The 16,841-nt window shown below is 40.7% G+C and overlaps 1 protein-coding gene across 2 annotated transcripts in view; it reads right to left on the reverse strand.

Annotated features, from left to right (window-relative positions):
• The window catches only part of Plcb1 (phospholipase C beta 1), a 676,602-nt gene that overhangs the window by 449,730 nt on the left and 210,031 nt on the right, over positions 1 to 16,841 (reverse strand). For both annotated transcript variants that reach the window (XM_041670151.1, XM_041670152.1), the window contains exon 3: positions 2,751 to 2,819. In XM_041670151.1, coding sequence (XP_041526085.1) covers positions 2,751 to 2,819 — 69 coding nt within the window. The remainder of the gene's footprint in view (positions 1 to 2,750; positions 2,820 to 16,841) is intronic.

Genomic DNA, 16,841 nt, shown 5'->3' on the forward strand with positions numbered 1-16,841 from the left:
TGAGAAAAACGGGTACCTGGCCCTTGATGCCATAAACTGAGTGGCAGAATCAGACAGACTAAGACTCCTCACATTTTAAATAAGTTATATTTGTATTTATCTAGGTTGAGCTGAGGTCATCTTTGTCAAATTCAGGAATCTTCTCATTGACACATTCGCCCACTCACCCAAGGACCCACGAAGCTCTTTTGAGAAGACTCCTACTCCAATCTCTCTTGACATTCAAACTTTTCCAATTTAAGAAAATGAGATGAAAATTAGCTTCCTGGAAATCAGATCTGAAATTTTAAAATAATATTTTTTAAAAAGTTGGGAGGAACGGTTGGGGAATAACTCAACATAGAACTTGACAAGCACGTATGCGGTCCTTGGTTCTGTCTTCAATGCCACCAAATTGTTTTTTAAAGATGGCAGTGTCGTCAGTGCATTAGAGTGATACCCATATCCGGCTGCAACTTTGTGTTTCGACACCCTGAAGCCACACATCATCCATAGCCATTAGATTCGCAGGGAACCAGACTTTGTGGGGAGCAAGAAACAGGCAGCAACATGTTTTTTAGATAAATTTCCCAGATAATTTCATGAGGAGTTAAAGTCGAGATCTCCTGTGCAAATGGGTTGTTAATGAATTATCTCATAGCCTCCCTACAGTACTCCTACTAAGCACCTATTAAGAGCCTATGAGGAGTCAGTAGGTCTCAGCAAGGTCATCCAGGTAAACAGAACCAAAACGGCTTTGTAAATGTGAGTGTAGAGTAAGGCTCAGAGAAACAGCAAGGAACAAGAAAGGCCCACAGAGAAAGCAGCCCTTCTCTCCAGGAAAGTGTTAGGGGAAACAAACAAGCTGAGTATTCTGTCTCTCAAAAGCACTTCCTCAAGGGAGGCACTTGGAGATCTAATCATAGTTTACCAGCAGAGCACAGTGCAGATGCCACTTGCATCATTTATCACCATTCAATAGACATTTATCAAACCGCATCCATAAACTGAGCACTCGCTGATAAGCTAGTGAAAGAGACCAGGTCCCTCTTGCTGCTTTCCAAGAGGCAGTGGGCTTGACTTTGGTTCCAATGCTGAAGAACCAGTGGGGGGCTGGTGAGAACCAGTGGGGGGCTGGTGAGAACCAGTGGGGGGCTGGTGAGAAGCAGTCGGGTGGGGTACAGTGTGCAACTGTTCTCAGCTAGTATTGAAACCAGGTGAGGCCAATAACCCTGGGATAAAGGCATGTTTCACTGCCTTTTATGATGCACGCAGCTAATAGGCTTACGTGAAACCTGACTGAAACAATGTTTGAAGAAGAGGAAAAAATTCTTTGCCAACCTCAAACTGGGGATAATTCTGTATAATCAACAAATGGTTAATTCCAAGATGCTTGCCATGAAGTGCAAAGACCAAGCCACTGACATCCCTGCGCAAGAACAGATATCTAAATGGTTAGCTGATTCCACATGAAATATGTTTAGACGCCTTCTTGCAGACATTCCTGATTGTTTTCTTTCTAAACACGATTTTTCACATTTTCTAGTCAACCATTTTAACCCATTCAGCTAACCCCAGCAGCTGGTATTTGCTCCATGCCAGAATTTGTTAGCACCAACCTACGGCTGCAGGATGTCTGTGAGGGAAAACGATCATGGCTGACTTTTTCTCTGCACCTCCAAAGTAACAGATCGTTCCGAAAGTTAACGACACTATTCTGACTTTCAGAGGCAAAAGCAACAGTGGTGGGAAGACACTAAAAAAAAGAAAATTGCTAGTGTAAGCTCCTCATGGCACCATCCCTTCTCTTGTTGCTTTGCTGATACTGTCTCTGCCAGAAACAAAGTATGTAATACATTAAATATTAAATCGAATAACAATGAGCTTTCAGTGTTGATAAAATACACTCTACCAACCTAGATATGCTAAAGAACACATTTTCTTCATCCAGCATTTCAATATAATCTTCAGAAAACATGCTGCAAAGACAAACCAATGACATCCCGCTAGACATATCCCAAAGAGTCCGCCATACTAATGTGCAGAATTAACGTTTGCCTTTATGGATGTGATTGTTTTGATTGCACAGCGTTTTAGCTTCATATCCTATCTGTTTACTAGGATGAATGTGAATTATGATAAATACAAGTGAAGAAATACATGTTTACTAATGCGTCCAAGGCCAGTGATATTTTGCAAGTGGCCTCAAAAATATCTTGGGCATTTCAAATTAACCGACAGAGGTTCAGTATACCTTACTCGACATACTTGAGATAAGAGCGTACCAGCTTTAAAACTTTGAAACATTGGTGTATATGTACTCATCTTGTTAATGTGACCCAGGTTTAAGCACAAAATTTATACACAGTTCATATACATTACTGACAGTAACTTTGTACAATATTTTTAGTGACCAAGGGATAGCATTGATCAGAATAGAATTTCCCACTCAGAATTTATAGTATATTCAAATTTCCCATTATAGACGCTCAATCTGTAACCTCTTTGGCATTCCCTCTATCTACTTTTTTTTTTCTTCAGACAAAAGTAAAATAACAGAGCAATAAGCAAACGCCTGCATTACACGCCCCATCTGCTCACCCATTGCTTCCTTCTTGTAATGAAAGTTCAAGTGAGCCGGGCCCACTGGCTCTTGGGCTTTACAACATCTACAGCACAGAAACTTTTAACTGGGGCAATTAATTGATATCTTGACACAGATAAAGAATCAAAGTAGCAGCTGGTACAGGCAAAGGCTCCGCGCTTCCTACCTTGGGAGCTTTGGCATGTTTCCCACACCTGGCATCCTTGACAAGGCTGAGGTCTAACAGCTCCGTCTCCTGGAAGGCAAAATGGGAAACTGTTAAGCCACCACACAGATCATTTCTCTTTGTTTGATGCCATTGAAATCACTTCAAAGGATACTATCATCTGGAGATTTGCCTGAGAAGGCATCTGCAATAGGCCACCCCTCCATATTACATCTAATTGAATCAGAACAAAAAGATCATCAACTGCTATCCGCTCAATTTAATACATATTCCAATATATTTGCTAAGGCATCTTACTAAACAAATGAAGCACATAGTTCGCATCCTGAAATCTGCATCTAATATGCCAGCGTTCTCAACCTTTCTAATGCTGTGACTCTTTAACACAGTTCCACATGTTACGGTGACTTTCAAACAAAAGCTTCACATTGTTGCTTACGTCATAACTGTAATTTTGCAGTGGTTATGAATCATAATGTAAATATATGATGCGCAAGCTATCTGATATGTGATCCCTATGGGGGTCACAACCCACAGGTTGAGAACTACGACTCTAAGCCATTCCTAAATCAAGAGAAACCCAGTCTCTTTGTTCTGCTGTTGAAAGTAATTCTGGAGTCACTGAGTTTAGTTGGAGTGTGGGAGACATCAAGAAGATAAGATTAGAGAGGCCAGAAGGAGGAGTTGCCCCCATCAGCTCACTCAGCCACCAATCCATCTATATGGATATACACGCACCCCAAATTCCGTTGCCAGCCTTTTGACACAAATCTCACACCAATATCGTTTTACATGTTCATTAACAAACTTATTTATTATTCAAACAACTATAATATGTAGGTACTCTGGGACACAAGAAACATGCATGCATGATTGCTTTTCTAGAGCACCATCAAGCATGTGTATAAGACAAGGAAGAGTATGTTAATGCCAGTTTTAAAATTAACTGCTGTGAGAAGTGAGGAAAGAGAATTTTTTCCCCTAACTACACATGGAGGAATCATTTACCTCGGGGAAGTGGAAAATAGGTTCCTCACAGTTGGAGAGTGCAGGGGGAGAAATATTCCAGATAAGAATGGTCCCAGGGGTTTAAGAGGCATCTAAGATATTCATTGTCTTCAGATACTTAGAGACACAGTCCATGCACATAGAGAGAAGTAGGAGGGAGGAAGATAAAGAAAAATCCAGGAGCAATGAATAGCAAAGATGTATGTGTGGTGGCAGTGGAACCAGAGACCTGCATAGGATTAAGTGTTGAATATGTGAAGATAAGCCATAGAAGACAACACCAGAGGGTTGGAAACCTTGAGAGTCTACTGATCGATAGTGCTTATAAGTGCTTATAAGGCTTATAGCATTTATGCACCAGCCAAAGAGTGTAGAATTATAATGAATAGTCCTCCCTTACAGGGGCTGCAAAGAGCCAACAAATGTCTACTGGTCAAGAGTCAACAGGATGCAGGCATCTAGACCCTCCTTCCAGAAAAGGCACTGTACCACGATTCATCTGACAACACACTCTGTAGATAATTGGTATAAGATACTCAAGAATACTAATAATCTCAAGGAAATTTTTCTGACAGATACTTTCCTATTCCAAATGTCTGGTCCAAAACAGTTTGGTCACTTTCTTACAGAATCTATTTGGATATTGAATCTCTCCACCACACACACATCTTTATCAAGTTGAAGCGAACACTCTGCGTTGACCACCTCTCTGAGAGATGGAATGAACACTGGATGGAAGAGTTTCTTCTCACACTCATTCCATCTTGGAGGTTTTCCTTTCCCCATCTTGGATTTCTTGACCTATTCTTCACAGGGACTGATCTATGAAAATCTTCTCATACTGCATAGAGTGACACGTGAAACCAGGCAAAAGGAACTTGCAGGATATGATAACATAGATTTTTTTTTCTCCAAAGTCCCCTTCAATGTGTGTACAAAGATTTCACAGCATTGAAAGCGCATCATGAGCACCAGGAAAGTGAGCTATCAACCTGACATTCAATGTGCAGCGTAAACACCTGCATCATGGATCTGTCCCAGAAATAACGCACAACCAAATGAGACAGAAGTGAGCCCAAGCCCAGTTTATTCGCTTCCGCAGTAACAATCACTTTGCAGAAGAGAGCACTGGGCTTCCAATAGAGCCTGGAGAAGTTTACTCTCAGGATGCAAACAGTGTGGAGATCTGAGAGATAGGCTACCGAGCATAGGTTTATCCTGGGAGGATTCAGAACCAGACTGCAACATCAGGAGAAAGAGAAAGCAGGAGCAGTGCTGGGGGGGGGGGGGGGGGTCTGAGTCCCTCCCTGGGACTCAAACCTCAGGCACACTGCTTTCATATTTGAGAGTTGTTGACTGGGGAAATCTGTCCAAGAGCAAATGCCATGCGTCTATTCATCTGAACACTCTTCATTGAATGCCTGCAGAGCATAGACAATTAGCGAGGATTAAATCACAAAATGCAAAAGGAGATTGTCCATTCTGAGACACTCCCAAATAAGCCAATCACTCTCCTTTAAAGGAGACACTTCAGAGGCTATGGAAGGCTAATTCCCAAGACTGAGGTGGAATTTCTGGCTGTATAGAGAGGAGGAACAAGCCAAAGGGAATGCATGCAAGCAGGTATGATGGAGCACAAAACAGTCATTCAACAGATATGGAGAGGGACATATATGCCAGTCCAGGGTTGAATGACGGTCCCACACATGTCCATTAAAAACGTCCTACACACATTTTATACTTACCAAATTTGATAGTAACTTTTTCTATTCAAAGGTTTTCGTCTCAGTTGGTTAAATGGACTGGAAACATTGCTGGTTGGTTTACACACAAAGAACCCAAACTGAGTTCACAAAGAACTTAGTAAGCTCCATTACTTTTCTACTGATGATAATGAAGATTGTTCTTTACTGCCAGCTCCGGAGGAAGCCTTCATTACCCAAGTCGTGGAGCAAGAGTTAATGCCATCTACCCTAGGGATTCATTCTGACACCCCAGGGCTAAGAAGCCTCTACTGGTGTGTAAAATTGTGTGTTCAGGAAAAGCATCCAGGGTGCCATGGGGTGGGTAATGTGGCATGGGAAGGACCCAGGTGGAAGTGCTGCTCAGGGACCCTCCCAGCTGGAAAGGCATGATGAAAATAGCATACCCCACTTCCATTAGCATGCAAAAGCCATTCCTCTGGGGTTTCATTGTCTGCTTTTCTCTCCTCCATGATGAAAAAAGGGAGGAGTCAAAGGTAGGGGACCACGGAAGTGTTGCTTCTATCATTAAAACATTTTCTAGGTTAATTTTTCTATGTTAATAGTTTTAACAACACAGTCCATTAGAAAGCACTGAAGGGGGCCTTTCTTAGCTCACTAAAGAGGTAGCGCCTTCTAGCTTTGCGGAACTGGCTGAATATAAACCGTATCACCTATTAAATAGTGGCAATGCCTCAAATGCCGGTGCCTCTCAAAAGGGAGCCGTAATCCGAATAATTTGGAAGGCTTTAAGACATAAAGCTTAAGAATCTGATCTCTAATAACTTCTAACTGGTGCTGATGATGCTGGTCAAAGGCCCGACACTTTGAGAAGTGCTAATAAACACACACTCACAGATGCTGCTGTTGTGGAACATTTGTCTAACTGTGCAAAGATGTGCTACCTTTGTTTATGTTGTGGAACATTTGTTTAACTGTGTAAAGGTGTGTTGCCCTTTTACCTTGCCTGCCTAAGGCACTTACCTGATAGGTCTAATACAAAATTGAATGGCCAATAGTGAGGGAGGTGAAATTTCTGAGCAGGGAGAAAAAAGTAGGAGGAGGAATTTTGTTTCCAGGAAGAAAGAAAAAGAGATGCCAAGGAGACACCAGGAGCCAGCCAGATAGACACAGAAGAAACAGGGAAGTAGGAGATACAGAATGAAAGAAAGGTAAAAGGCCCCAAACTAAAACATAGATGGATAGAAACAGGCTAAATTAAGCTAAAAGTGATATTGGAGCAAACATAAGCTAAGTCCAAGCATTCATATTTAATAATACGTCTCTGTGTCTTTATTTGGGAGCTAGTTGGTGGTCTAAAGAAAATGCCAACTACAAGCTAATGTAAGGCTTCCTTGTGAGCAAGATGGATGAGAGCTACATAATAGTTATAAATTACATGAAGAACCTCTGACTCACCCTTCTATAGGGAGCTGTCAATAATACCTAGTGAATATAAAATTGAAGCTAATACTGAATAATCTAAGCTTGGATTTGATGTAACTGAGAAAAACACCATAAACTCCTAGTTTTGAAAGTTCTTTTATAATAAATTGTATCCTTTACTAGTTCAGAAATTTAAGCATTATTAAAAACATTTGCAGCAGTGAAATAGATTTTTTTTTTAAGTTCTAAGGCCATTGAGCTTGCCTAGGTACGTAAACCGAGAATGCAGCAACAGACGTCTGTTTTAGGCCCACAATGACACCTTTAAAGACTGAACCACATCCCTAAGAATCCCAGCAAATGCACTAAAATGCTGTGTTTTCCCCCTTTATAAGTATGGATAAAAGTGAATCAGCAGCAATCAAATGTTTGGGGGAATACTGCTGCAGATTTTTGTTTTGAATGCATGATGAGGAAAGTAATACCTGCCAGCTAAAGGAAGACTGGATGGTCTCAGATGTTTATATTCAGCAGAAAGATTTCAGCCCATCAGCCACAAACCTACTGTGAGGGAGATGAGCCATGAAATCCACTGCAAATTCAGGAAAGACGACAATTTAAAATGCAACTCTTTGCAGAATACCAATGTCTATGCATTGTTGCTAAGTGCCATTAGTCACCCAATATAATAGCATGCTTCAAGTTCACACAATCCATAATCAGAACAGCAATTACAGCCATAAACATATCAGAGAGAAGATACTAATGGTTGGGTGTGCCGTGTGATTATGTGTACCTCCACATGGGGTATATTCATAAAGCTCTTCAACCTTGATTTACCAAAACTAGCATAAGTTAATACATTGGCTGTCAAAGACATCTTTACAATTCATAACTGGAGAATATTTGGGGGATCTTACAAAGAGGGGTTTGAACTATGGAGGAGCATGAACATAGACCTGACTCTTTGTTCTTTAACTCAATTCTGTGTATAAGAGGGTGTCCTGATCATGTTAGTATAGGTCTCAAAAATCACCTTACTATCTCCCCCATCTGGGATCTTGTTTGATTCACTCTGTAGGCATAATTTTTCTCTTGTTTTATAATCAGAGATGTAAGAAAGACCAATGGGAATGAGATGCACCATTCCTGAACAAACGTGACTACTACCTCATCTTCTTTATTTAGATACACTGGGTTGAATACAATGCAAGATTCATAAACCTTGTAGACAGAAGATGGAAGCCATCTCTTAGAACTCTCACTTGTAAACCAACACGAAGTTAGGCAGATTATTGCAGATGTTTGTGTGTACTGGGTAACCCATGTGGCAAACAGAGATGCAGGCACTAGCAACATCTTACTTGGGCTGCAGCTAAAGCAACTGAGATATTAAACTGAGATCTCTACTAAGCAAACAAGGGTAACCGCAAACATATAAGGCTGTCAACACTTCCCATTGAAACAAAAAGGACAATGTTCCAGTAGAAGCACTGGAAGTTGACGTTTTCGTCACTTTTCTGTGGCCGTGAAGGGAGAATGGATTTATTTTGACAGATGGTTTCGGAGAGATGAGTCCATCACAGCAAGGGGCACAGCAAAACGTGGCAGGCACTGGCAGCAAAAGGAAACTTAGAGAGAACATTTCTAGCAACAAGCATGAAGCAGATCAGGAATTAGAAGTGGGGAAGGCTATAAAATTTTTGAGAGTCCACCCCAGTGATGCACTTCTTCCCTCAAAGCTTTACCTCCACACAGCCTCTCAAAACAGTACCTCTAACTCGGGCCCAAGAGCTCATGGAGGACATTGCCAATTCAAACGCTATAGATAATAAAGCATATAAAAAAACCGGGACTATGTAAGAATAATAAACAATTTCTGAAGAATAAAGTTACTTCATGAAAACCTAAAACAGCAAGAGAAGCTATTTCTAAAAAAAACTGGTTTCACCTTCATGCACCAAAATTAAATGTAAAATAAGTGAGAAAAAATATAATATTATTCCTGTGTTACAGGTTATATTATAACTGTATATTAACATGGAGCGTCTGGGTTTTGTTGTGAATATCTTGACAAAGACACTATGTCATTTCTTCTCCATATATATATATATATATATATATATATATATATATATATATTCCTAGCCTTACTTCCAAATCCCATCTCAATGATACAGTCAGATATAGCCAATATGACAGAAAAATGTCCAATTTAATGTTATGTGCATTTTCTTCTCTCTTTTATTTCCTTGGCTATTACTTCTCCTTTAGAGATAGGGCATCTAACAAAGACTGGAGCACATATATTCTTTCAAATGCTAAGATAGGTAAAGAAAAGATACCATCTCAACAAGCCAGGCAGTATCTTTAATGCAATGTTTAATGCTAAGAGGGCTTCTAAACAAGGTACAGATTTTATAGACTTCTTGTTTCACTTGCAATTGGAGACATTGCAAGTATAAAATAGAAGCTAATAAGCAAAGAAAGTAGAGTCCAGAGAAATGGAGGAAAACTTTACTGACTAACTATATAACATCCAGGCTAAGATGGAATTTTTAGAAAATGTATTACCTCATTCTTTGTTTAATGCATTTTCACTTAGTACATGCAGTTTAGCAAATATTCAATACTGAAGATGCATTTTTGAGCAAAAGAAACACAATGTCACTCTTTGAGCACATAGATTTCAGTCTGTATGTGTCTTCAACAAGCATTCATTCACAACAAGAATGAATTCACAGAGTCGAGAAACAAAAGCATACAGCATTCTCCCTGACATAGATGTCTCCCTGAGAGAAGAAAGACATGGTAAATTCATGAAGGAGACAAAGGGAGCTTGTAGGTATGAACACCCAGAGGAATGATAGAAAAACCAGCCATGCAAGCACACTGGAGAAGGAAGGGGTCACAGAGTTTAGCAGGCTGCAGCAGGTAGCGTGGTTATCTGCCAGCCTCATAAGACAGTGTGGCAAGAATAAAGGCCCGTGCCAGCATTCTAAATGCATTGAAAGCCTCTGTCCAGTTTTGAGCAAGGGGTTCAGGTCATCATTTGGAGATATAACTTCTGTCTCAAAATACACAGTTTTTCACTATTTGTGGCAGATTGGTGACAGAACCTCCATGGACACCACTATCCACAGATGTTCATATCCTTTACATATAAAACTCTAAAGTGATAGGCATGTAGCCTAAGCACGCCCTCTCTGATACTTTCTTCTCTGGATTATTTACAATGCCCGAGGAAATGTAAATACTGGGTAAATCATTGTTAAACTTCACTTTGGTAGGACTAATTACAAGAAGTAGTCTATACTGTTTTAGTAAACACGTAACTACTTTCTTCTGGAGTGGTTGTGATCCACAGTTGCTTGTGCCTTATCCACTGACACACGACCCAGGGACAGAAAGAGGAGACTCTACTTTGGAGTTCTAAAACGGCTTGGTTTTCAAGTTGATTAGTCATCTGAAGTGGGCAGAAAGGGATGAACTGCGTGGAGTCAGATGATACACCAGACCACCCTCGTAAAACCAGTGTTAAGGAAAAGTCCATCTGCCAGGAGGAAGTTATCAGTGCTAAATGTTGTTGAAAGATCGAATCAATGAGACAGAAATGGAAGTTTATTGTGATGGGATTAAGGTTTCCCCGTCACTCAAGGGGGTGAAAATGAACAGAACGAATGTAATTAGCACCACCAATAGTAATAGTAATTAGAACTATTAAGAACAGAGACCAACGATCTGCCAAGCAATGTGGGAGATGATCTGCAGATGTCACCTCATTAAGGAGTGTGACAGCACAGACACCTGTATCTAATTCTCCCTGCGGCAGACGAGAGAGCTAACAAATACGCCACTCCTATTGACCATCCGGGCAATTTCATCACCGACTCCAACACTTTTCCTACCTGTGGTAGCGAGGAAATGCTAAGGCGGCCCTGTGGCACCTGTGCTTTTCTATAATCTGTTCAAGCACAGACAGAAGCATTCTGGCTTCTTAGCAGGAGAATATGGCAGAGGTGGTAGGCTGGCAGGCTTGTGATTATGCACGGGAGAGACGACGGAAGTAAGATGATTTTGCAGCTTTTATGAAAACTTTCCATCTGATGATATAACCAAAAGTGATATTGAGGTGACTTTTCAGGAGACCTAGAAGTGAGAGCCGGATAGGAACAAAGGTTCTGTCTGGCTTGAAGCCTAGGTTGTATACTATTTAAGTAAAAGATTCTGAACTTGTGGGTCCAACTCCCATAGGGGTCACAGATCAGATGTCCTGTATTTACATATTCACATTACAATTCATAACAGTAACAAAATTAAAATTAGGAAGTAGCAAAGAGATAACTTTATGGTTGGGGGTCACTCCAACATGAGAAAATGTATAGAAGGGTTGCACATTAGGAAGGTTGAGAACCACTGCTCTAGAACACAGGGAACTCAGCAGAAAAATGTTGGCAACTACCTGTCCAGGAGAGCAAAACTCGAGCTAAATACGTGGCAACCACCCTGAAGAAAGTTTCCTCACACCCTGGCAAGTCCCTAAATAGGCCTAATTTTGGTTGACTGACGCTGTAAGAGAAACGTTTGTCACTGAGTGTGTGATGATTTGCTATGAAGCACGAAAGAGCTAACACACTACTTCCAGGTAACATTTCAAATGAGAGCAATGACTTTATTTTTACCTAATTTATCTGACATTATTTAAAAAAAAAACGGAAGAAAAGGTGTATAATCAATGTGATATAGCTTTATCTATCTTAAAGATGACGCATTTTAGAAACATGTGAGGTCTTATGAACAACATGTTTGAGATTATTAGTTCTTATTACTACGTAGCTCATAGAAGAACATGCCATATTTGATTTGGTGCAGGAAGAAGGGGTGAATGGTGCCACATTTGTTAAGGACTCAAATAATAATAATATCAACGTCAATAAAGATTACACCCACACAATCTTCTGTTATTTCCTGTACTGAGACAATTTACTCATTTCAAGCTAATCAGATTCAGGGATAATGGCATCCATCATTTTGCAAATGGTTTCTTGAGTGCTAGAAACTATTTCCATGAATATTTTGAGTAAGCACAGAATCCAATGTCCATAAAAGGTCTTTTTGAAAGAAATATGAGATGCTGTAGATTTATCCTGGAAACAAGCAGTTTCCACTTGTAAAGTTGAGATCATTTCAGCGGTAGCTAAATTGTCCTTTTGAGTCATCTAAAATGCAATCTCTGGTCTACACCTATTTCATGATGGTCAGCAACATTTATCTTGTCATGGAAGCTGATTCTATTGTTCATCTTACCTTAATAGAACTGAGCATACAACTTGCCACAGGCCACTTGTACTATTTAAGTTTCTTCTTATCTCAAGATCAGGGTACTGAGAATGTGGTCCCTCAAATCCAAGACACCAATACCACTTGAGAACATGTACAAAATACAAAGTCTTTGTCCTCCACTAGATCTATTGTATTAGAAGCTGCGGGGTGGAACCAACAATCTTTTTAAACAGGCCTTGGGGTAATTCAAATACCCAAGGTTTAAGAACTTCTGCCCTAGATCTTGAATGGAGACAACGGCTGCCCACAGAGAAGCCTAATCAAGCCGGGCTAGGTAGGGCATCCAGCCACTTGGATGGGCTACCTTTATCCATTTATGACAGATTTGCCCCAGAGTCCTCCCAGCACTGAGGTGACTGAGCATCAATAGTCTGAAAAAGTGGGCTTTGGATGTCTCCGTGCATCAGCAGCACACATAGCCTTGGAGATTAAAGCAACCATTTCTACGCTGAGCCCTGGAGGCCAGGCAGCACCAGAACCCCATTCTGAGTATGGCTGGCTTAGTTCCAGAAATTCTGATTCAACCCGTGTGCATGATACTTCTGGGCTGCAAAGCAAACACACTTCCCTTTCTCTCTAGTTAGAGAATCAGGGCAGGGCCGGTGATCTATGAATACATGAAGGGCTTTTGGCCTTGCCTTACCTTTTCAGCCACTTGCTGAAATCTACCCCAACTGTCTAATTTTCACCTTCAGCTACCTGTTTAAAAATAGACACTACACATATTTCAGCACTAAGGGTTTTATTTCATCTGACCGAATCTGAGTTTCAGCCATGGCAGGATTCTGAGGCACTTTTTATCTTATATGACATTTTGACTATGTGAGGAGTTAATCTATTTAAGTTGACATATATATGTGCTTATACAATGCACCTATTATATGTATATATATACAAACACATATGTATATATACACATACATAAAATGTTTCTTTTTCCTGTGACATGCCTGGCTTCTTAAGATCATTTCGAGTTTTCTGGCAAGGCAGAGGAATCAAACTGAGTCTTTTCCAAATGCTAATTTGTGCCATATGGAGCAGGGAATCTAATGGGGACGACGAAACTTAATGAATTTTCCTGAGGAGAACACTCAGAGTCAATCAATATACCAGCCCGAAGGTTCTCCTGAAGTAAGTAGAGTAAGTAAATATAAGCTTTCCTTTTGATTCAGCGGTGGCTCAGCCTCAGCACTAAGGCAAGCACAAAGCACGCTGGGAAAACTCAAGTAGTCCCACGTTGCTTTCATCTCTTCAGGACATTTTGCTTCTGTCGCTGCTCAGCTGGCACGCTGCCCAGCCCCTTTTCGGGCTCGACACCACCGACCACTGTCCATTCTGCTCTCCAAGCAGGCATTTGTGATCTTTGACTACCTTTGGCCCATTAGACACACTTCACTAAAGAGGAGAGACAGGAGGAAGTGCTGGAAGGCTGAGTACCCTCAAGCAACCTCTGAGCTCTTGACTGACAGCTGCAGAAGCAGGACGCCTGGCAACCCGGCCTTAGGGCAGAACAAAGTTCCTGGTACAGTTTTGTTCCAGAGCTCTCAGTGGAGCATAAATTAAGACTCGAAATCTAGCAGCAAGTTCAGCCTTGCTGGCCCCTACTCCCACCCCCTTGCCCAGCTTTGGCAGCTCTTACCCCTGGTTTTACTTCCTTACTATGCCTTTTAGATACAGCTTCTTGCATGGTTTGGATGGGTTGGGAGCTATCAGTCTGGAGGAACAGATCTGCTATCATTTATAACTAGTTGAGAAAAGAATGTTAAACTTGAAGCCAATCAGCCAGCATCATACATATTTACTGCTATTAATTACTTTTCTTGGTCTTACTCTATTTTTGCGTGTTTTAAACCATCATTATTACATGCCCACCCAATGAGCATCCCTTGAGCCCGAATGCTCTCAGTATTCTGCCGTTCGTCTTGTACCATTCTTACGTTGTAAACTATTTCGACCATTCCTGAGAAATAGGAACATGGAAACAAATTATCCACTCTAATGTGCAAACACTTTTATCGAAAGCATGGCCACATCATTATCAAAGAGAAGGAGCTTGATTTTTAGGGGAGGAATATTTCCTACTAAGAACATCAAAGCTATAAAAAGCATTCATTTACCTAATCCCCGAGTCAGACTTAATTTTGTCTTATTCAGAGCTAAAAGGAAACATATTCATAGCCACTGTGTGACTCCTGCTTGCTAAGGATGGATTTCAGTTTTACCACCCACTCCGACTTTATTCCGAAGCTGAATAAAAATGATTCATGGGTAGCACTAACTGGACTGGGTGGATGATCAAAAGCAAAAAGACATGAAGTTGAGAAGGGAGGATGTTGGGGGACCATGGAGAACCTGTAGGGGGAGATGAAGAGGAGATAAACATGATTGGGCACATGTCCAAATTCTCAAAAATAAAGAAAAACATTTTTAAACTTCAGAAAAAACATGATGATATTTTTTAAAAATACACAAATAATATTTCTCTAGGTGTTTTAGAAGCACTATTAATTTTATATCATCACTTATGAGGAAGGGAGTGGATAGTGATGACTGATTCTAAATGAGATGATGGAAGATGAGCAAGGCAGCTCCAAAAAAAAAATGGAAGTAAAGAGTTTAGATTTCAAAACTGAGAAAATACAAGCTTAAAATGTTCCAATTAAGGGGAGCTGGAATGGACGGGAGGCCATGGATCCATTCGTTAGCTTGATAAAAATATGTACACACGCCATGACAACACGTTGTAGTCAATCAATACAGTTACTTCTTTGTCAATTAGAGGTATAGTAGATACAAATATATACATAGACGCAATAACAATTAGTGAAAAAAGAGTCCATGAATTTGAAGGAAAGTGAAGATGGGTATATGAGAGAATTTGGAGGAAGAAAAGAGAAGGGAGAAATAACATCATTGTAGTATCAAAAACTGTTGTTAGGTTTTTGTTTTTAAGAGAGAACTCTGCATTACAAACAGAAAGAACCTCGTAATCATGAAATGCTCAAACTCAACACTTATTGAATAAAATTCAAGCCAATGCAAGTGTTTACTGAAAAGCACTAAGGGTGGTAGGATCAGCTGGCATGACCCAGAGAAATGAGGATCACAGCTCTTCAAGAAATAAGATTCTAGTAGCCAATGTGGAACAGGGAATGGAGTGTTCAAGGCCTTAGCTAATTGCGAAGCAGAAATTTCCACCTTCAGAATCAGGTGCAGACAATTCAGAAGGTGGGTAGTGGGTTAGCACCAGTGAGGGGAAAGTGAATAGTCTCCTCAAACTGTCCTTGAACTTCTGCACAGGGAACCCGGAGCTGCTTTCGACTGAGCTTCTGACTAAGAGACAGGAAGTAGTAAGTTGTGAAAACTCTTTTACAAGACCTAATGTTTGCCCCAATTACTGCCCAGAACAGGAAGGCCAAAGAAAACAAACAGGGGCAACTAATAGAAGACATTTGTCTTCCTTAGCACGCCCTTGACTTGACCTTTAGGAGAAGGCTGGTGAATTCTCCCAGTCACTCCCTTTATTTGAATGTGCTGAAAAATGAGGACACCAGGTACTTTATTTTAGTCAACTGGGGTGGGGAGTTTGGGAGGGGGGAGCATAGAGTCATTCAAATGTTAAAGAACGGGAAGTTGGAAAAGAGTAAAAAAACTTTTAGGAAAAAAGTTTTTGAAACAAGTGGCAGAGACCAGAGGACTCTTGAGTAAAACTGCACCCTGAGAAAAAAAAACATACCACTGGGGAGTGCGTGCGGGGAGGGGAAGGACAAAAAAAAAAATTACAAAAACACAACCAAAGATTTAAAAGGGTTTCCCTTTATTACTTTCTGTGCTTTTCAATAGTATGTATTAATTTCTTTTGGAAAGAAAGAATGTGAGGAGGGAGGAGGAACTATGGAGCACAGGTGCTAGCTGTGTAAACTCCTAGCACAAGCGCAACATGCTGAGGTCAGCCATTGGCTTGTGCCCTTGCATGGAGGCAGGGGTTATGGGAAACATGAGTGGTGTAAGCGAGAAGAGGAAGCCAGCTTTCAGGACTGCATAGGTGCCCATCTGCGCTCCTGCAGGCTGCCTAATGGTGGGAGCAGTTGCTACAACAGGGTCCCCTGAAAATCTGCTCGGAAAGAACCCTTCAGTGCGCCTCACATCAGGTTTCTGCACACGTGCAGACCTGACCGTCCCCTTGTCACAGCAAAGGAGCACTTTGAGAACAGAGAGTTCGTTGAATGGTGCCACAAAGTCAGGCATAACACATAAACAAAGTCCTTGGATGACTTTTCTCAAATTCAAAACTGGGTGATGAACTAAGAAACATTTGACCGTGGAACTGTTCCAAGAAAAAAAAAAAAAAAGATGGCATAAGGTACAGTGCCAGAGAGAATTTCTTTGTATCTCACCTTCTTTTTAATTAAATATATTATCAATTTTTTAACAACATTCCTGTATAAAGATAGCTAAGGGAAAATAATTACGATCTTAGTTCTTTCACCAAAGACACAACAGTGGGAAGAAAGAGTCACTTAGTATGTCCAGTTGCTATGAGATGGTTTTTCCAGATCACAGCCTTTAAGCAGAACTCCACTAAGCAACATCGGTGATCAGCTCTGGATAT

This window comes from Microtus oregoni, unplaced genomic scaffold (genome assembly GCF_018167655.1).
Source record: "Microtus oregoni isolate MIOR12 unplaced genomic scaffold, Mior012 000020F_ref0000438, whole genome shotgun sequence".
Lineage (NCBI taxonomy): Eukaryota > Metazoa > Chordata > Mammalia > Rodentia > Cricetidae > Microtus > Microtus oregoni.